The sequence below is a fragment of the Eulemur rufifrons genome, chromosome 29 (genome assembly GCF_041146395.1).
Source record: "Eulemur rufifrons isolate Redbay chromosome 29, OSU_ERuf_1, whole genome shotgun sequence".
NCBI classification, from domain to species: Eukaryota; Metazoa; Chordata; class Mammalia; order Primates; family Lemuridae; genus Eulemur; species Eulemur rufifrons.
In genome coordinates this window covers 54,423,721-54,446,813 of record NC_091011.1, presented here as the reverse complement: position 1 = coordinate 54,446,813, position 23,093 = coordinate 54,423,721, and the positions used below count along the sequence as shown (strand labels likewise).

Genomic DNA, 23,093 nt, shown 5'->3' with positions numbered 1-23,093 from the left:
AATTTAGTCTCAGCTGACCTCTTCATTTCATTATTCTCTGAGAGCAGTACCTTTCCTGGTACCATTTCTTCTTCCAGGAACACATTCCCTCTTTCTCTAGGCTTATCCTCAAATTGGTTTAAATCTTTATCCTTTTTGAAGTCTTTTTAAAAAATTTCCTCTGGAAATGTGTAGGAGATGCAGCTAAGGCAGTTTCTTTCCTTTATCTGAAACTTATTATCTTCAAATAATTATTATTTTGTATTGTGTTAATTCTTCCTATATGACATGTCTTATCTACTCTAAATTACTTTTTGGTATCATCTAACACACAGTTTTTCTAATATTTTTTACTATGACCCACATTAAGAAATATATTTTATATTATTATATAATACACAAATATAGAAACACATACAGACAGAACTAAAAAAGGATAGTAATCTAACTATTTTTATTCTATTTTCCTGGTTAAAAATCTCTTGATTTTATAAATTACAAAGTGGTTATGACTCATGGTATGAAAAACACTTCTCTATAAGAATTATTCAGCAATTATTGATCAAAGGAAGAACAAAAATCCATCAGACTCATGAAACTCTTAAAGAAGAACTTTCAAATTTCCAGGAGAGTCTGTCATGTTCAAAATGCATTCAAGTATAAAGTAACTGAGGCACAAAATGTGTTGACCCTGCTAAGCTGGCAGGCAGATTTCAAAGCATAGGAATCCAGAGCTCTGATTAGAGCTCATAAACCTTATGTTCTATTAATATATTATTCCATAAAATTGCACTTTTCCTTTACAATTCTGTATGTGGTATAGAATAAGAAAGATTCTAATGGTGTCTTTATGATTTCAGTAGACCAGTGGCAAGAAACAGACAAAAAAGATAATATAATGATGGCTTCTAAAAATCTTTCATACCTGAATTTCCCCCGTAATTGGATGAGAGACAACCTTTGTTGCATCAGTAGGCTGCAATATTAAAGAACATATATTACATTAATAGATAAACTCTTCATAAATTTATCATTTCAGCTTCCTTCCGAAATTAATTTCTATGTGGTCAGAGCACACTGCCTGGAAAATATATTTCATCCATTTGGCTGCTTTAGAATAATGGTGTCTACTTATATTTCTCAATATGTATTTAATTTTATGGATACATAAACCTATTTTTCATGTTTGTAAATCCGCTTTGAAGTTGTAATTTTATACCAGCAGTATTTTCAATTACTTAAGAAAATGAACTCCTTGGGGTGAAAGTACTTAATTTAAGTATTTACAGGTTTGAAAGATCTATAAAGCAATGTAAAAGATACTGTTCTTATACAAGAACTGCCTAGGAGCCCAGAAGGTATAAAAGTACTTTCTTGTACTTTTTTACTGGATGGTCAGCACCTCCTTGCTCCCTTCACTCCCAAGCAATCACTTCCTATTAGTTCACACTCGTTAATTAAAATTCTATCCCTTCCCATACAAGTTCTCATTTCCTTAATAAGTTCCTTATATCAGTAAAGCCTTAAAAACAGCCAAGAAAGTGATTGATAAACTAATGCATACAGCTAAACAAATGACTGACTGCTGACTTGTTAAATTTCCATGAAATATTTCTATAAAAGAAGAGAGAGTGTGTCTGGCCCCACATCTATAATAGAATTTCAGGCAATGTGATGTAATATTTCCTCACTGTAGTAATATTTTTATATATGTAATTTATTATCAAGTCAAGGTAATTAAAGTTCTGTTAATCTAATATCTTACACTTTTATTCAGAAAAAATTATATAATTTGGAACCTAAAACAAAAATATTTTATTTTGAGATTTCTAGAGCATCAATTAAAATGATTTAAAATATGTAAGAAAAAAATCTGTGTGTAATCTATATAATTTAAACATTTATTTAAATCATTTAGATTCATATTTTTCTACATTTACTCAGAAGCAACAATTTAAATTAGAATATTATTAATGATTTAATAATTACTTATGAACAATCATTTAAAATGCTTAATAGATGTGTTTAAACATCTGTATGTATAATTATGCTAATTTTAATTAAAATATTTTAGTTTTAACATATTCTATTACATTAATAAGTTTTATAATTTAACAGTCAATTAATCTCATACCTAATGAAACAGAAGTTAACACTATTAATTCTTTAAATGATCTGAGGAACATTATTTGGATATAAATTATATTACCTGACTCGGAGAAATGCAAGCATCAGACAATTACTCTGTGTTTTTATAATCTCTCAATAATGTTTTAGCATTGTAGGATTTGGAGAACAAATTGAAATATTGCCTTTTATGCATAATACATGTTGATGGGTCAAGAAATATTAAATTTATTTATTCATTTAGCAAAAATGTTTCAAGAAACTCTGCACTTGCTAATGTTGAAGATAAAGTTGAATAGGTAGTATCCCCTCAAGAGTGTTAGCATCTACTGAAAATAATTTTTCAATTAAAAATGTACATATTATACATATAAAAATAATCAGATTTGATTAGTTTTACTACCAATAGTTAAGCAATCTCTACGCAAGCACTGTCCAGTGGAATATATTGTGAGCCTTGCAAGTAATTTAAAATATTCCAGTAGTCATAATAAAAATGTAAAATTAAGCCAATGAAATTTTATTATATTTTATTTAACCCAATTCATTCAAAATACTATCATTTCACCATGAAATCAATCTACAAATTGTAATGAGATATTTTACATTTTTTTGCATCCAGCTCTTTGAAATATTGGCATGTCATTCACATCCACAGGAGATCTCAATTAGGACTAGCCACATTTGCAGCACTCAATTACCACGAGGCTAGCAGCTACTGCATTGGAGAGTGTAGCTCTATAACTTTGTATTTTAGAAAAAATACCGTAAAACTACATGGGCTCACAGTCTTGACACAGAATAGAATTAATGCATATCATAAAACCTGTCAATAGCATTTCCTTAATGCTTGTCCCACTATACCTATTTTCATCTTCTAATCATTGCCCCCAAAGTTAACACATTACAATGAATCATATTTTGTACTCCCATAATGTTAGAGACTTACAAGTGACCACTGATGTTTTAATTTACAAACATTTATTTATTTTGTTACTGTTCTGTGCATGCTAATCTACTCCATGGTTAGGGAGCTACAGAGAAAAATAAATGGTTCTTGGCTCCTAAGGTGCTTACAGCACACTGGGAGGGTAGAAAAGCCAAACAGGTAACTATAATCAAGATATAAATTGTCTTAAGAGACACATAAAGTATCTGACACTTTGGAAGTATGAAGGAAGGATAACTTCTGAGTTTAGGAAAGGATTAGAATATGTCAAGACTTCATGGAGGAAGGCTTCCTATTATTCTTCATTTTTGCTTAAATCCAATTGCTGTCTCTTCATTACCTGTAAATTGTAGTGTAAAAGCCAGAAACAGCATATACATAATGTTCTCCAATTTATAGTCACCTTGGCTTCCACTTAATTTTTTATTCCTATTTATTTTATAAACCTATGTTCTAGGCATGCAATTTTCTATTTCTGAACTTTTTTCATGCTGCACTCTGCTTGGAATGGTGACCATTTTCTCCCCCTTTACCAAAATTGGTTTGTTAAACACCAGGTTTCTTAACCCCACTCTCTCAGGTGCCCTCACTCTACTTCTTAATGACTTCTAACATTACACATCACTGCTTCTTTTTACATATCATTCTTCATCTGTAATTAGATCAACACTTCTCAAACTTCAAGGGGCTCACACTCGCTTGAAGAACTTATTAAAACCCAGGTTTCTGAGCCCCCATCTCCAGAGTTTCTGATGTAGTAAAAGTGGGGCCGGGAATTTCCATTTCTAACAAGTTTCAGGTGATCTTGATGTTGTTAGACTGGGAACATGCTTTAAGAATTACTGATCTACATTGTACACAGGCAAGGGATTTTTCCGTCTTTATATTTTAGATATTGAGTATGACTCCTGGCATTAAGGTAGCATTCAGAATGTCTGTGGTGTAGGAATGAGTTGAAAACTCTAATAAATAGAATACCTATTGCAAGGCTATTAGTAAAGATCTGGCAACACTGTGCTTACTGTAATAATCTCCCAAGAAAAACCATTTGACCAGGCCCTTTTAGAATCAGTAGGCTAGACCAAGGTGGGGCAGAGGACATTCCAAGGAGCAGGGACATCTTTTAAAATTTTGTACTCCCATAATATACTTGTGTCACAGATCTGATCATTGGGGGGCAGTTCAAGAGGAGGAAAGAGACTTGTGAGTGGAGTGACTAGTAGTAAGAGAAGACCAAAAATTACTAGAGACTTATTAGAAAGTTTGAATTCATAGGATTGGAATTCAGCAAATGATTAGATAGTATGAATGAAGAGATAAGAAGAAGCAATGGTGCTCTTAAACTGATGCTTCATTTCCTGGGAGGATGTGATGTTACTTGCTAAAATCAAGAAAATCAGGATGATAGACTTTTAGGTAACTATAATGTGCTTGATTTGGAAACTTTGTTTTTCATAGTTTGTCAGGTCTCTAGGTCTTCCTGGTGGAGATATCGAGAAAGTGATTAGAAATATCAGTCTATAACTCAGGAGCTAAAAATAAAATTGGAAATAATAAGCATGTAAATGATGTTTGAAGGTACATAGTGGTTAAGATTGACCAAAAAGAGAGTTTAAGAGTAGAATAAGATACAGGCCCTTTTGGAAACCCAGGGCCTATATCTTATAGCTAATATAAAAAATAATCTCTGAAATCCAAAATATTTAGCTTTATATTTGAGATTAAGGACTTTGTGGATTTAGTGTGTGCTCTACCCCTTAGGGTACCTAACAAGCAGTTGTTAAACTACTGAATATATGAAAAATCTAATAACGTGAAAAATATAAGTATTTGTTCAACATAGTACTAGAAGTCCTAGCCAGAGCAATTAGGCAACAGAATTAAATAAAAGATATCCAAAAGGAAAAAAAGAAGTAAAACTGTCCCTGTTTGCAGATGACATGATCTTACATACAGAAAACCCTGCACACTCTACCAAAATACTGTAAAACTAATGAACAAATTCAGGTAAGTTGCAGGATGCAAAATCAACATAGAAAAATCAGTAGCATTTTAATACACTAATAATAAACTATCCAAAAAAAATTAAGAAAACAATCCCATTTACAATAGCTACAAGAATATAAAAATGCCTAAGAATAAATTTAAACAAGAAAGTGAAAGAACTTTACATTAAAAATGATAAAATGCTGATGGAAGAAATTGGAGATACAAATAAATGAAAAGATATTTCATGGATTAGAAGAAATAATGTTGTTAAAATGTCCATGCCACCCCCAGTGATCTACCCCCAATGATATTTTTCATAGAAATAGAAAAGAAATCCTAAAATTTATATAGAACCACAAAATACCCTAAATAGACAAAGCAATCTTGATCAAAAAGAACAAAACCAGAGGCATTATGCTACATGATTTCAAAATCTACAAAGGTATAGTAATCAAAATAACGATGTGAAATAAAAGTAGACATATAGACTAAAGGGACAGAATAGAGAAACTCAAAAATAAATACATGAATTTATGATCAATTGATTTTCAATAAGGATGTCAAGAACACAAAATGGCACTAGGAAAACTGGACATTCACATGCAGAATGAAACTAGAATCATTTCATACCATATACAAAAATCAACTCAGATTAAAGATTTATTATTAGCACCATGCTCTAACCAACTGAGCTAACCGGCCACTGATCAGATTAAAGATTTAAACATAAGACATGAAACTGTAAAACTATGAGAAGAAAACATAAGGGAAAAAAAGCTCTATGACATTGGTCTAAACAGATTTTTTGGAAATGACCCCCAAATCACAGGCAACAAAAGAAAAAAATAGACAAATGGGATTACATCAAACTAAAAAGCTTCTGCACAGTCAAGGAAACAATCAATAGAGTGAAGAGATAACCTAGAGTGAAGAGAATGGGAGAAAATATCTGTAAAACCCAAGTGTGATAAGATGTTAAAAACAAATAACCTGATTAAAAAATGGGCAGAGAAAAGAAGACGTGCAAAGAACCAACAGTTATATGAAAAAATGCTCAACTCGCTAGCCAGCAAAATGCAAATAAAAACCACAATGAGATATTCCCTCACACCTGTTAGAATGTCTGTTATCAAAAAGACAAAAGGTAATAAGTGCTGGTGAAGAGGTGGAGAAAAGGAAACCCTTAAACATCGTTAGTGGGAATGTAAATTGGTATGGCCATTATTGAAAATGATATGGAAATTCATCAAAAAGCTAAAAGTAGAACTACCAAATGATCCAGCAATCCCAAGTTCATTGCAGCACTATTCACAATGGCCAAGATAATGGAATCAACCTAAGTGTCCATCAGTGGATGAATATGCAAAGAAAATGTGGTTTATATATGCAACAAAATACTATTCAGCCTTAAAAAAGGAACCCTGTCATTTGTGACAACATGGATGAACTTGGAGACATTATATTAAATGGAATAATTCAGACACAGAAAGGCAAATACTACATGGTATCTCTCATATGTGGAATCTGAAAAAGTTGTATTCATAGAAGGAGAGAGGAGAATGGTGGTTACCAGGGGCTGGGGGGAAGGGAAGGATTGGTCAAAGGGTACAAAATTTCAGTTACATAGGAGAAATAAGTTCAAAAGATCTATCATACAACATAGTAACTAAACTTAATGACAATTATAGGCTTGAAAATTGCTAAGAAAGTAGATTTTAAGTGTTCTCACCACAAAAAATGATAACTAGGTGAGATAATACATGTTAATTGGTTCAATTTAGCCATTCCAAAATGTATACATATTTCAGAACATCATCTTGTATATGACATATATATATATAATTTATATTTGTGAATTAAAAAATAAAAAAATTTAAACAATATTGCATAATATAGTAAGTGCCAAATTTGAGAAGAAATTGTCTTCAAATACATTCAAATTATATTTTTATAACATGGAAACATCTACAGAACAGAATCCAGTACTAAGTATGTTGGCATTTTAGTTGACTAACATATAAATTATTTTTAAGCGATTATTAAAATAGAGCCTCCAGAAGGCAATTCTTCAAAATTAACACATAATTGCACATGGTAAAATGTAGCTGTGTTAAAATTTATTGTGAAATTTAGCTGTCCTTGAAATTACTTTGTTAGTGAAGCTTTGCTATATTTAATTTGAAATGAGTCATTTTATGATGCAATGATTAAGGTCAACCTACCTTTTTTTTGTTTGCTTCTAAATAAAAGGGATTTTTTGGGTGACATCTGCTGTATTTTTATAGTTAAAAAAACAAACTTTATTTTTTGATGTCCAGTTACTTGACAGTAGCATAGCTTGTCTCTCCCATATATCTCACCACAAAAAGACAAACCTTTATTCATGTTTAAACAAAAGAATATTTTTTCCCATGTGTTTCTTAACCATAAGTATAGTTTTTCTTAAAAATCAAACCTATGAGGGACAAGTTATAAAGTGTCTACATTTTCATCTGCTTTTTGTAAGGTTAAAAAATTAATTCTATGATCCCTTTTAACTTCCCAGCAACTTTGAGATAATAGTTTTAGAAGCATTTATTTCAAATGAAAATTTGCATTATGAAAAAAATTATTAGTATGGAATTGGGAATAAAATTCAAAATGGTGATGTCACTGATTTTTCTTGTTTCTTATTGTCCACTGTGTCCTTTTTACTTAAATATAAAATCTAATGTAATATATATCTGTTTATTTCCAAAAAGATGCAAAGCTAATATTCTATACACAAAGAAGCTCAAATTCATGCAACAGCAAAGAAAAAGAACCAGGAAAAATGAAGCATGAGACATTTTTTCAAGTTCTTCATAGTAATAACTACTGAAATATTTTAAGAGATGTAGAAATACATCCTGTTGATATATCTTGATCAGTTATATACTCAGAAGAGGAAAAATGTTTTTGTTTTGATAGATCGTTAGGAAATGAGAAATCACAAGAAACAAACTTCAGAAAATGATATTTTATTTCCTATCTCTGGTCTGAATGAGGAGTTAGGAAACAAGTACGGCAGAGGTCACACTGCACACTTCTTACCTTGCTGCTGCTGTGCTTTTTTTTGCTCACCGAGGGTGACCCTGGTTGCCCAGGGCTGGGGACTGAACTGGACCCTGCTGATGTAGGACCTGAATGAACGTGAGATCCTTTTTCGACAACCGACGATAGAACCAGTGGTGACTGCTGTAGTGAAACCTTCTGGAGTTCTGCTGCCAACTGCTTAGGATCAACCCCTGGGGATTTCGCTTTGTCCACTACAACAAAATGAAATGGTTTTATATATTATATATTATTCCATTTCACAGGTTAGGGAACTATTTGAATTCTAGGTGACAAAGGCAAGATATTACTTATAAAATAAGCTAAACTTTTTAAATTAAATTAACTAATTACACCTTTACATATCTATTTCTAAGGAAGTCTAGAAGGCTCAGAGAAGAGTGACATAATGTTAAATTACAGAGGGATATTGAAGTTACTATCATATCTTCAGAAAAATGTTTTTAATGTTTTACATAGAAAATTATATGAATGGTATAATATCCTATTTTATCTACTGGAACTTAATTTGTATGATTGGCTAATTTGTCCTTCTCTAAATCTTATATACTTCTCTAAGGCAAAAATTCAATGAGTATGTTTACATTCATAAATATATTACAATTCCTATAAGACGTGGTATGCTCTGTTTAGTACAATAACCCAGAATCCTAGATTTGTGGCTCTAAACATAGGTAATGCTCAATAAAAATTTCTTAAACATAGGAAAAAGTGATAACTTTTAATCTTATGATGGATCTAATAAATTTATAGATTATATCTGTTATCTAAGAGTTAAATGTATTTCATCACGTACCTATGAAATGACATGTTGATTTTTATTATAAAAAGGCAATCAAAAGGTTCAGGAACAAGTGTTTTAAAACCTAGTTATACTAAAAATAATCAAGTATTTTCTAAAAATTTTATAAGACCCCAGTCAGGCATAGTGGCTCACACATGTAATCCCAGAACTTTGGGAGGCCAAAGTGTGAATCTCTCGAGGCCAGGAGTTCAAGACCAGCCTAGGCAATATAGTGAGACCCCTATCTTTACAAAAAAATAGAAAAATTAGCTTAGTATGGTGGTGTGCTCCTGTAGTCCCACCTACTCAGGAGGCTGAGGCAGGAGGATTGTTTGAGCCTAGGAGTTCAGGCAGTGAGCTGAACTCTAGCTCTGGCAACAGAACAAGACCTTATGTCAAAAATAAAATTAAAAAAAAAAAAGGAAAAAATAAAAATTATATAAGACCAAAAAAATTGGCTCCAAGCATTGCTTTCAGAAAATGAATTTCTTTTTAAAGGACTAAAACTATGAACTCATACAGCAAGGATTTAATAGGAAGTTCTTTAATGGGTCTAATATGCAAATATGTGTTACCCTAGGATGATAAAAGCTACAATGCTTTTGATTTTCTTTACAATTACATAAATATATAAAAATTTATAACTGTAACTTTTGTCTATACCTATGTTTCTGTGTGTATCTTCACTTACAACTACATCTGCTTCTGCAACTACTTTTCCATCTACATCTTTATGCACAATTGCAAGCAGATTGCTTTTACCTACCAGCTTTTGGTGGCTCATGAAGCTCCAGGTGCTGGGAATTTTCAGAATCTGATAGCATATTGAGGTCCCTAAAAATTAAAACAAAACATTAAGAAAGACATGGAGGAAACGTGAAACAAAAGGCAATTTTTTTCCAACTACCTTGAATTTCTTTTTCAGTAGGTAAATGAGAAGTGGTCAATGATATAAAGCAACTCCATAGCATGCTTACCCTTCTAACCCAGTATATGTTTGCAATGCTGTTAAAAGTCAGAGCTGATAAAAATGATTATTTAAGGTGAAATCTTTATGAAATAATGTAATTTCATCTTTAAATACTATACACATCCATGAAATCTAAGTGGGTTCAGGCTTTCATTTAAATGAAGTATGTTTCAATAAAAGCATGAAAGAGGAGAGCTATTGATATAATCAGAAACTAAATTAGCTGAATTCTTTTCTATGATTTCAACTTTGATTCCGAACACAAATCTATAAAACTTGTATTCACTTTATTTTCTAATTACAGAAAATCTTGCTGACTGGCAAAGGTTCCACCTTAACAATTTTAAATTAAAAGAGCCATGAATAGCCAAAAAATGGAAACAGAAAGATGGGGAAAAACTCACAGTCTTACACATATTTCTGCTTCCCCACTTTGCTGACTAATTATACTCTGGACTTCTTCATATGTTTTAGAAGTTAAGGGAATTCCATTCCATTCCAATACCTGCATTCCTAAAAAGACAAAATGGGATATAAAATCAAACTTATTCTATCTCTAGTCCGGGTACATAGGGCATAGAATCCATTTCTTTGCATTTAAAAACCAACTCAGCACACCATTTCAGAGAACATCAATTCAAAGTTCTCTGGAACATTTATATCAAAACCATTATGTAGTTAATCTCATCAACTTACCTGAGTACATTAAATATATTTAATGCAATGTGCAAAGTTTTGCTTTTGAAAATCTATTAAATATTATCAAATGCATGCATTTTGTTCACACTACTATAAAATTATTAAATATATATCACATAGACCAATTTTGTATAGGAAAAAAAACCCAAGCAATTACAACCACCAATATAATTTTCCTGTGGGGAGCAAGCTACTAGAAGAGTGTAAACTTCTATATTCTAACATGGAATGGGAGTGATAGAAAAAAGTCATTAGGATTTCCTTGTGAAGCTCCCCTTCAGAAAGTGCTGTAGCTTTGAATTTCCCCAGGTGGAGCAGGTTGCCACTTTGTGTCTTGTTCTTCATGGCATGTGAGACATTCCAGAGTAGGAGAGTAGCAGGAGTGTTACAGGAAGGACAGCTGCATGGGTCTGTGACTGTGCAGTAGTACAAGACCCTGTGCTAAGAAAGGCCCCACACTTGGTTGAATGGTCTACTGTTGTCATTTTGAAATTCTTAATAACGTTTGAACAAAGAGCCCACATTTTAATTTTGCATTGGGTCTCGCAAATTATTGTAGCTGGCCTGGACAGGGCATTTTATATTTCCTCTCTATCTAGAAAGATAATTTCATACAAGAAAGAGTAACATGTTAATATTTCAACATTTTACATCTATTTCTTTGATCCATTTTATATATGCTGTCGTAATAATTTAGAGGTACATTTTTGGTATGACTCACATTGTCCTAATATATGGCTAGGTGAGCTGGATATACATTAGACGAAATCATCCAATGTAGTGCCCAAATATTTGTGAATGCTATCAGTTTTACCTGAGACAAATATCTATATGTCGTAACTATGATATAATTTAAATCAAAAGAAATAACTGTTGAACATTTAGGTTTTTAATGTGTTTCACAGATGCCTTTGTGAAATTCCCTATTGCTCATCATTGACTTCAGTGGGAAATTCTAATCGTGGCATAATTGTATCTTTAAATCCTGCCATTTGTAACAATGTGGATGGAACTGGAGAACATTATGTTAAGTGAAATAAGCCAAGCACAGAAAGGCAAATCTCACATGTTCTCACTCATATGTGGGAGCTAAATATTAAAAATAACTGATTTCATGGAGACTGAGAGTAGAATGATAGCTGGGAGGGACAGGGGGAAGATAAAATAGGGATGGTTAATTGGTGCAAAAATATAGTTAGAAAGTTAGATAGAATGAACAATATTTGATAGCAAAACAAAGTTACTCGATTCAACAATAAGGGTATACTATAAAATAACTAAAAGAGTGGAATTGGAATGTTCCTAACACAAAAATAAATGCCTGAGGTGATGGATACCCCAATTACCCTGATTTGATTAATACACATTGTATGTCTGTGTCAAAATATCACGTGTCCTCTAAAGATATACAACTATTATGTACCCATAATAACTAAAAAATAAAGGTTTAATGATCATGATATACATTGAAAAGCATATTGTCAGTTGCAATTAAGGGAAATGCTTTTACCCTATAGTTAAATGGCAAAAGACGTCCATAAAAAGGCTCACAATAACACAAACAAGAATGACTGTTCTATAACTTACTGCAAGAAAACTTTATCTTCAGATGGGCCTTAGGTTTATTTCAACAATCCCAGGCTGTTGTACACATAAAATGAGAAAATTATGTAAAAAAAAGACAGTGACAACACAACTAAAGAAAAACATAGTATGCTGAAAGATGAAAACAAAACAGGTTTTCTTTGGTCAGGAGAAAGAGTACATTTATGAACAGATGACTTTGAATTGAAACATTAATGATGTTAATTCAAAAATTGCATTGTCACATTTCTGCAGAAGCATATTCTATGAAAAGAAATAGTCACATATTTTCATGCTTTTTTCTGCTGGTTTTACCTGTTTATTCTTTACATCTTAAAATAAGGGGCAAATTTGCAAAACATAACTATCAGTCAAAGGAAAAATGCTTTTAGTCATAAAAAAGGGAAATGATTTAGTTTTATTAATAAAATTGCTGAAAAGAATTATACAGACAAGCAGGGTCTTGCCTAGATATATTCCTGACACTATGAACTACCTGATCTGCTCTGTCTCACCACAGGCCAGCTGAATTTCCTTTCTCTCCCCTCAGTTTCCCATCAGAGTTGGATCAGTGCTGCAGTTCAAAAGATTCAGCCAATTCTTTTACCCTGACTTGGTACCCACGGTGAGACGCTATAGGGACGACTACTTGAACATAGTCATTTCATAAGACTTTCCTTTTCTACTATTTGACTTCCTACAAATCCTACAAGAACCATATTAAAATAACAAATGAAATACAGGTATAAGAAATCACTCCTTTATTTCATAAGATAGGTTTAGTAGTTGTGAAAATTAAATATGTGATTTCAAATATAATGTATTTGAAAAATATTTGTTAACTGTAAAATCCTATAAACAATTTAAAAATGCATGCAAAAATTTGTTGAAAGTCATTATGCTCTGTGGAAGTTAATAAAGTGGTATTTTATCATTTAATAGGTCTCAATGTAAGTATGTTTGATTTTAAGGTATTTTTTTACACTGTGTTTTAGAAAGATTTCTTGAAGATAGTGTACATATGAATGATGGTATTTGTTACTTAGTATTATGAATAAACTTTTGTATTTTCTTTATATTAAAATTATAACATATTGTGTGGTATATATTGGTCAAGGTTGGGACTGATACACAAATGATACTTTAATTCTATCCGTTGAAAGTACTATCCTAATAGCTTCTAATAAGACAACTAAGACATAGTCTGGATGTGGTGTACATACAACAGTGAATGATTTGTTGCTCAAAATCTCATACTTTAATATCAAACATCAAAATAAGACAATAATGAGGTAATTCTAGAACTTTAAAAAATTCACAGAAAACATTCTCAAATATATGTGTCATAACTTCTAGGTTCACTTAATTTTGTATACTCCCTAAACTGGCAAAAGCTATTATTATATTTATAATACAAATTTTCATGTTATATGATTTCTCAGTTTATATTTAATATTTACCATTACATCAAAAACATCTTACTGCTTAAAATTATTCAGTTGGTGAAATCTTATAGATGACTGTATATCAAACACATATCACACAAAAGCTCATGACTTTTATTCATTCCACAAGTATCTTTCTAGTACCTCATATGTGGCAGGCACTACACAATTTATCACCTTTGTTTATGTCTAATATTTTATGTTGTTATAAAAATTAAAATCATACTCTATTAGAAAAAAATTAGAAATATCTTGGCAATAAGTAAAATAAAGGTGATTTGCAGAAGAGGAAATCCAAAAGCATTGCAAGTATATGAAGAAAAACCCAGATCCATTCATGCTTAGGAAGTACTAATTGAAGCAATAATGACATATTAGCTAATTGTCATTAGATTGGGAAAATTTACAAAACCAGAAAATGCCATGTGTTGACTAGGTTGTAGGATCAGGGGACCTTGACTTAATCAAGGGAGACTGTATTTGCTAGATGGTTGTTCTAGTTTATTCCCACTCTACGATATGAAAATACTATTACTATGAATGGATTAAAGAATAAAACAACTTCTTATTTATAAGTTATAAACATGTAATTATTTTATTGAGAATGCAGATGAATATAACCATTCTGGAGGGCAGTCTGGCAAAATGTAGTTAAGCACATGCACACACTATCACCTAGAAATTCTCTTGAGTATCTATTTGTGAGGTGGAAGTATCAAGAGAAATGGGCATTGAGAGTGTAGTAAATGAGAATGATGGAAACACGTGACAGAGGTTGGAAGTAACAACATACTAGGTATTAACACTAGAAGGCGGATTCATCTTAAAATCTTTGGCAGGTTAAAAACAAGTGAGAAACAGATTCTGATCTATAGGGCAATGCCACTTATGCCAATTTAAATAATATGCACACAAGCTAACATTCTATATTTTATGAATAAATAACAAGCATCTCATGAGCTGTAATAGTTGCTCACAGAGAAGAGAGGGGAATGGGAAAAGAAAATAAGATAAAATGAATGAGTTAATAGATAAATGAATAAATGAAACACACACACACAGGACTGGACCTTACATGAACCAACGAGGCTGCTGTGCTATGAAATGAGAATATGATGCAGCTGGAAACCCCCCGAGCCCCCCCAAAAGCTCAAACCTAATATATATATACCATAAATTCTTTGTAATGTGTTTTACATCTTTTCCACATTAAGATTACTAATCATGACTATATAGAGTAATTTCCTAAATTTGGACACTTTCAGGAGTCTTCTATTACATAAAGCAGCAAGTGGCAAAAGATCAACTGAACTTGCCACCTCCCCTGGCTGAATAAATAGTGAACACACCCTGCAAGCGGGCTTCAGGGTTCCAAACAATTGTCCACATCAGTTATACTAATTGCTCATTCATTTTAGAGTTAGGTAGTATTAATGTATGAGAAATACATAGATAGATGGACATGTTTATAGTTTACAAATTTAATCTATTTATAGATTAACATGAAAGGAAGAAAGGTAAGGAAGAAGGATGGAAGAAAGGAAGAAGGAAAAATGAAGGATGAAAGAAAGGAAGGGGTACAAAGAAAGGAGGGAGGGAATCTTTGGTAAAGGGGAAAATATTTGAATAATGTCTTGCTTATTTACAGGGCAAGGAGACACACTCAATTGTGATAAGACATTCAAAACTCAGGTATATTTTCCTGAAAGAACTCATCTGCAAACATAACTTATTTTTTATTTTTATTGATACATAATTGTGCTCATTTTGGGGGTCCATGAGATATTTTATACATACTATAATGTGTAATGACCTAATCAGGGTAATTATTAATAGTATATCCATTGCCTCAAACATTTATCATTTCTTTGTGTTGGGAATATCTCAAATCTTCTCTTCTAGCTATTTTGAGATATACAACAAATTATTGTTAGCTACAGTCACCCTACTATGCTATTGAACACTAGAACTTATTCTTTTTCTATCTACCTGTATTTTGTACCCATTAACTAACCTCTCTGTATTCCCACCCCCAAACTCTTCCCAGCCTCTGGTAATCACAACTTTTTTTAGCTTCACCATTGTCTAGTTCCCACTCTATAGTTACCCTGAGACGCACTTGTAGGGAACTCTATTTCCCTGATCTACATGAATGAATGAATTTAAAATTACCTCACAACCTGAACAAGGGCATAAGAATAATTTCTATTAACTTGGACACTGGCTCTTAAGATATACAACAAGGAAGATAATCTGAATTTCATTTTACTGGAAATGGAATCTGAATTGGTTTAAAAATATAATGAAATATTTTTTAATAACTCTAACAATAATGCTTTCAAACATAACTCTGCCTGTGATATTTAGCATTAAAAAAATCTGCCTCTCGATAAGCAGCCGACACACTATTTTCATAGAGATAAATATTTTATCTATCAGAAATGTGTTTTATGAACCACCTTGCGGCTGGTAGCTAACTGTTAACATTTTCTCTTTATCCTCATCAAACTGGGTTCACATGTAGCTTGGTTATTTACTAGCTGTTGTGCCCTTGAGCATGTTGGTTAATCCACCATCCTTGACAAGCAGACTGTACTTGCTAGATGACTGCTCTAGTTTACTTTACTCCACGACGGGAAGAATACTGTGACTGTGACAGAATGAGAAACAAAACAACTGCTTGTTTACAACTTATGAAAATGCAATTTTGGGGCTGCTAGCTTATATGAGAAATTTGAAAAATACTTTAGAATCCTAAATTTTCCATATGGTTTTAAATTATTTTCCTTATCTACCACTTTTCTTTTCATACTATAGTAAGTGCTCAAGCATAGAAATCATGTCAGCTAATTTTTCTGTTTTGCATCTCCCACATTTCCTCCCATGGCCCTCTCAGTGGCAGTAGTTCAGGCTCTTCTGATTGGTCTTGGCTCCCCAGGGCTCCTTTGGTGTCACCCATCTCTAGTTTCTCTTCCCTGGGCATTGCTGCATTTGTTCCTGAATTGGCTAACTCAGGGGTTGGGACATGCAATCTGCAGTTTGAATATAACTTTGGTTTAAATATGCATGCCAAGCAGACAAAGTACCTAGTGCTAATGCCATCTAAACCCAAAGTTGATTTAAATCCAAAATGACAAGATTATACTCTATTGAACTATACATCTTCAAAATATGTGATGTCACAATTTCCTCTCTCTATAATATGAAGGTAATAGAATTTTAAACTCATTAGAAATTTTAATGTAAATTCTATAAATGCATATTCTTCCAAGTCTTAGTAGCATTAAACATACATATATAGGAGATTTGGGGGTAACTTTCTACTCTTTTGCTTTAAGCCACTGTAGATTTTATATCAAATATAAAATGAATGAAACAGATTGTTACACAAACTTATATTTTATGATAATATATTCCATATCCATCCTTGGGTAGGACTGTTGACAAGAATTCTTTAGAGAAATGTTATACAGCTTGGACATATTTTAAAATAGCTCAGAATTAGAGAAGTTAAATTCCATATTTGAAACTATTCTTGATTTTGGGTGTGATCTTGAACAATTTACTTTCATGTCTCTTCTTTCACTCACACTTTTTGTGAAGAACAAGCAATTAAAATCACCAAAGTATGGCTTAAATATATAAACTCCCAAATGAAATTGAGTTTTATATTTTTAAAACTTTCCACCACATTTTGAACAGAAAAAATATCTAAGAAATATCAAAGACTACAGTTGAACTGTCTGAGCTGACCCAAGCTTCTTTTCTAGGTCTGAGCACATGGAAAGCATTTAAAATCAATGGCTTCTTCACTCACATATATAAACTACATTTAGCTCTAATTATTAAAAAAAAGTACAATTGTAAAGTAAACAGCTTCTCATATATTGTGCAGTATTAATGGTTAACAGTAAAGATATACTTCATGGAGGATTTCATGAATCCAATGTGTTGTAAAAGCACAAGTCACCACCATTCTATAGACTGTTACAAAGCAAGATCCTTGTAGATGTTCTTGTTTTAATCTCTTATATTATGTATTTTAAAAGTGGCACCTAAAAAGTGACATAACTTGTCTAATATCACACAGTTAACAGTAGTGTAGATATATGAACCTCAAGCAACTCAAGTATTGGTAATTAAGAAAACTCATTCAATCTATGCCAATGAAATCTACATGCTAGTCTACCTGAATACAATGTTCAAATATGTAAAACCTTAGCACAAAGGACACATATTATTTATAACGCCACTTTAATTAGAACAATGCATGATAATTTAGAAATTGCATTAATTATCTATATGCCAATATTATTTGAAGACTTGGACATGCAAAAACTGAAGACATTATTGAACACACAGAAAGTTATTATGGGATATATCATTTTACGGTGGGTAAACAATGATAGTTTGGAATGGATAAAATCTGATTGGGTCCCTCATCTTTATTCTCCTTCCCACTCGCAGAAAAGAAGACAATATCACATTTCTCCGGGCACACTGATGGGAAATTATACTGATCTCTGTTGGGAAGGGAAATAATATAAGAAGAATGAAAGGAATGCGAGGTGGAGAGAGTCAGTTCTAGGGAGGAGATGGTGGTTTGAGGTTCCAAAGGAAGTAGAGACTGGCCTCCTGCTTGCTCACATAGTCCAGGAAAAACGGCATTTCCTCAAAGAAAAATTGCTACGAGGTATCTTTAGAAAGTTGGACCCTAGATTCTGTGACTCTCAATGGAGGCAAAACTACTCTTGTGAAAACTTGTGCACAAGTAAGGGAGCCACCCATTCTCAAGGAAGTATACTGGCTTTGACATTGTACTCTCATGGTGTGGATCAATGTACAGAGGCCCAAACTCCATTGTTGTAGCATGAATAATACCTTTGTTGGGAATTTCCTCAGCGCACGTGGAGAAGGAAACACCAAATGATGCATGTGATTTAATTTCTTACCAACAGATGCAGGAAGATTGAAACTGATTACATTTGATTTACAGAAAAAATAATGTGTTTTTGTACTCCAATATGACTGTTGCAAATTCATGCTTTTTAAAATACTTAAGGTGAATAAAGGAATATAATTAGCTATGATTTGTGGACAAACTTGAAGAAGATTACCATGATAGGATTCTGTTTCTAATCACTATAACCACTAAAATAATCTAGTATTCCAGTCCGGTATTTCCTATAAGGATTGGTATAGTTGCCAAAAGGCACTCTAGGGCCACCATTTATTGTATTTAGAATTTTATGTTATTTGAAACAGACCAAATCAGAAAGTGTCTGAATGAGGCAGAAGAAGGGATATGAGTATGTTACTATAATTCTACTGCTCTCAAAAAATAATATAATGTGGAGTTATCCAATAGTAATCACGAAATGTCATCTCTTTTGAAGTAGACTGCAGTTTACAAGTTTAAAACCTTTTCTTAGTTTAATTTCCCAATTTATTTTGTGAAAATGCTCAGAGTGGATGCTTTTTACTAACTTTCTACTAAACTTATATTAACAGATTAATACTATCTGCTATAGTTTGAATGTCCCTTCTAAAAGTCACATTGAATTTTAATTGCAAATGTAATAGTATTGAAAGGAGGGGCCTTTAAGAGCTGAGTAGATTTTAAGGGCTCTGCCCTCATGAATGAATTAATACCATTATCACAGGAGTAGGTTAGTTATCACAAGAATAGGTTCCTGATAAAAAGAATGAGTTCAGCCTGGGTAGGATATATCACTGGGATGAAACACTGTTTCAACATACACAAATCAATGAATATGATACTCCACATTAACAGAATGAACAAAAACCATAAATCACCCCAATAAATGTAGGAAAGCATTTGAAAAAATTACATATCATTTCATGACAAAAACTCTTAACAAATTACATGTAAAAGGAATATACCTCAAAATAATAAAGGTCATATATGAAATGCACACAACTAACATTGTATGAAATGATGAAAAGTTGAAAGTTCTTCCTCTAAGACATGGGAAAGCACTTTCATCACTTCTATCCAACATAGTACTGGAAGTCCTAGTCAGAGCAATTAGGCAAGAAAAAGAAATAAAAGACATCCATATTAAAAGGAAAAAGTAAAATCATCTCTGTTCACAGCTGCCAGGATTTTATACATAGAAAACCCTAAATACTCCACCAAAATGCTGTTATAACTAATAAAAAAATTCAGGGAAGTTACAGGATACAAAATCAACATACAAAAATGAGTTGCATTTCTGTATACTAACAACAAACTATTTGAAAAAGAAATCAAGAAAACAATCCCATTTACAGTAGCTACAAAAATTAAAATAGTTAGGAATAAATGTAATCAAGGAGGTGAAAGATCTGTATACTGAAAACCGTAAGACATTGAAAGAAATTGAAAAGACACAATAAAGAGAAAAATATCCCATGCCTATGGATTGGAAAAATTAATGTTGTTAAAATGTTCATACTAACCAAAGTGACCTATAGATTGAATGTAACTCCTATCAAAATTCCAATGACATTTTTTCACAGAAATAGAAAAAAACAATCCTAAAATTCATGTAGAACCACAAAGTTTCTGAATACCCAGACCAGTCTTGAGAAAGAACAAAGAAGAGGCATGGCACTTTCTGATTTCAAATTGTATTACAAAGCTATAGTAATCAAAACAGTATGGTACTAGCATAAAAACAGACTCATATACCAATGAAACAGAATTGAGAGTCCATGAGTAAATCCACACATATATGGTCAACTAATCTTGGTTGGGGGCACCAAAAATACACAATAGAGAAAGGACAGTTTCTTCAATAAATGGTACTGGAAAAATTGGATGTCCACAAGCAAAAGAATGACATTGTATCCCTATCTTAACACAACTCAGAAAAATTAACTTGAAATGGATTGAAGACTTAAATATAAGATCTGAAATCATTAAACTCTTAGAAGAAAACATAGGGAAAAAAACTTCATGACATTTATCTTGGCAATGGTTTTTTGAATATAACATCAAAAGTGCAAGCAACAAAAGCAAAAATAAACAAGCGGGATCAGATCAAACTAAAAAGCTCTGCAGAGTAAAGTTAACAATAATAAAAAAAAAAAAAAACCCAAAAGGCAGCTTATGGAATGGGTGAAAATTTTTGTAAACTATATATCTAATAAGGGGTTAACATCCAAACTATGTAAGGAATTCATATAACTCATAAGCAAAAACAAAAAGCAAATAAATGGATTTTTAAAAGAGCAAAGGACCTAAATAGATATTTTTCCAAAGAAAAAAGTAGTTCAACATCAGTAATGATCAGGAAAATGCAAGTGAATTCCATAATGAGATATCAACTTACATCTGTTAGGATGGCTATTATCAAAAAGTCAAATAATAAGGGTTGGTAAGGATGTGAAGAAAAGGGAAACTTTGTATACTGTTGGTGGAAATGTAAATTCATACATCCATTATGGAACATAGTATGGAGGTTCCTCAAAAAATCAGAAATAGAACTACCACATCATCTAGCAATCCCACCTCTAGGTATATATCTGAAGTAAAAGAAACCAGTATCTCTCAAAGAGATATCTGCACTCCCCTGTTCATTAGAGTGTTATTTACAATAGCCCAGACATGGCAACAACCTAAGTGTGTGTTAATGTATGAATAGGTAAAGAAAACATGATATATATGTTTATATATACACACGTGTATGTATACTGTGTATATGTATATTATATATACACATGTATGTGTGTGTATATATAATGGAATATATTGAGCAATAAAAAAGAAAGAAATCCTGCTATTTTGTGACAAAATGGATGAAACTTAGGGCATTATAAGTGAAATAAGACAAAGATAAATATTATATAATCTCACTTGTATGTGGAATCTAAAAATGTCAAACTTATAGAAACAGGGGGTAGAATGGTGGTTGCCAGAGGCTGAGGGATGGAGAGAATCGGTGATGTTGGTCAAAAGGTACAAAATTTCAGTTATAAGATGAGCAAGTGCTGGGGATATAATGTACATGGTCACTATAGTTAGCAAAACTGTATTGCATGTTTTAAATTTGCTAAGAGAGTAGATCTTAAATGTTTTCACCAATAAAATAAATTTGGATATGTTAATTAGCTTGATTGCAGTAATCATTTTACGATATATATGTATATACAATAAAAATTTAAAAAGAAAGTATGAAAGTGGTAGCAGTCTTTGAGGAAAACTAAAACAAGTATAATTTGATTATGTTTGAGCCAATGACACTATATGCTTATTATGGTGTAATCAAAATTAAAAGAGTAAACTTTTGATGTGTAATGTCTTTCATCATTAGAAGTGTCAAAAGATATAAATAACATAGAGAAGCCATTTCAAACAATAAAAAAATCAGTAACCATTTTATCATCCTGAGATAATCTATAAAGAAATAAAGCAAATTATACATCAGGATACTTCATGAGAAGTGCCAATATTCTGTTCTTTACATCAGAAAGAAGAATTAGAAAATAATTCACTTTGGCTTGATATATGTTCAATAAATAACAAATGCTATTTGATGGTTGAATTCCATTCATTGATTTTTCCATTGAAAAACAAGAATTGTCTAAGAAGAAAACAGTTTAACAGCAATATCTGCCAACTGATATAGAACAAAACTTAACTTTATTTTCCCTCCAGCTCTCTAAAATTCATGCACAGAAATTATTTTCCTAATTGATAAGCAAACATGATCACACCATAAAAATATGGCAATATAATTCTGTATGAATTATTGAGGACTTTCACATATATACCATCTGATTATAAGGAGTCCTTTCAGTTAAAAGGAATAAAATTAGACCCATCTCACTTGTGTTAATACCAGAGGTATTAATAAAGAGTACCAATATAGGGCTTTTAAAAAAAGAAAGCAAAGTTATTTTGCCCACTTTTTCTCATTTTACCTTCGCAACAATCCGATAAAGTAGGTAGGGTAGATATATCCCCATTTTTGAAGAGGGAAAACTTAAGTGTTAAAAACCACATTTAGTGTCAGTTGGAAAAGCTAGGTCCCTTATTTCTCATCTAAATTCAGGAATATTGGCATTCTAAAGGCTTCTTCAATGTTTAAGTTATGTAGAATATCTAATTATAAAATTTTGGCTATTATATAGCTAATATCTTAGATTTAAGTGCATAATCAACAGAAATGAATGTATTTAATTAGGATAAACCTAATCGCTTCAAGCCCATAAATATTTAGTCGGTTATGATTTCTGACATGAGTTCTAAGGAGTGAGAACATCGGGAACAAATGCTCACAGAGGGTAAATGAGATTGTAGCTCTGGGATCAGAGTGGGGCTGGCGGGTGTGGAGCTGTGAGGTGTGGGCAGGGTTGGATGAAGATGAGTTTGAATGGGCTGGCCTATGTTGTGAAAGACCCTGTAGCTAACATTGTACTCGGACTTAATTCATTTGATGATATTAAGATATAAGAGGAAAGGTTTAC

General features: G+C 32.1%; 1 protein-coding gene across 1 annotated transcript in view; it reads right to left on the bottom strand.

The window, feature by feature from the left end:
* The window catches only part of PCLO (piccolo presynaptic cytomatrix protein), a 360,664-nt gene that overhangs the window by 70,790 nt on the left and 266,781 nt on the right, over positions 1–23,093 (bottom strand). The window contains exons 11-14 of the mRNA XM_069462070.1: positions 10,296–10,404; positions 9,688–9,755; positions 8,117–8,331; positions 905–955 (exon numbers count right to left, since the gene is read on the bottom strand). Of these exons, the coding sequence (XP_069318171.1) occupies positions 905–955; positions 8,117–8,331; positions 9,688–9,755; positions 10,296–10,404 (443 nt within the window). The remainder of the gene's footprint in view (positions 1–904; positions 956–8,116; positions 8,332–9,687; positions 9,756–10,295; positions 10,405–23,093) is intronic.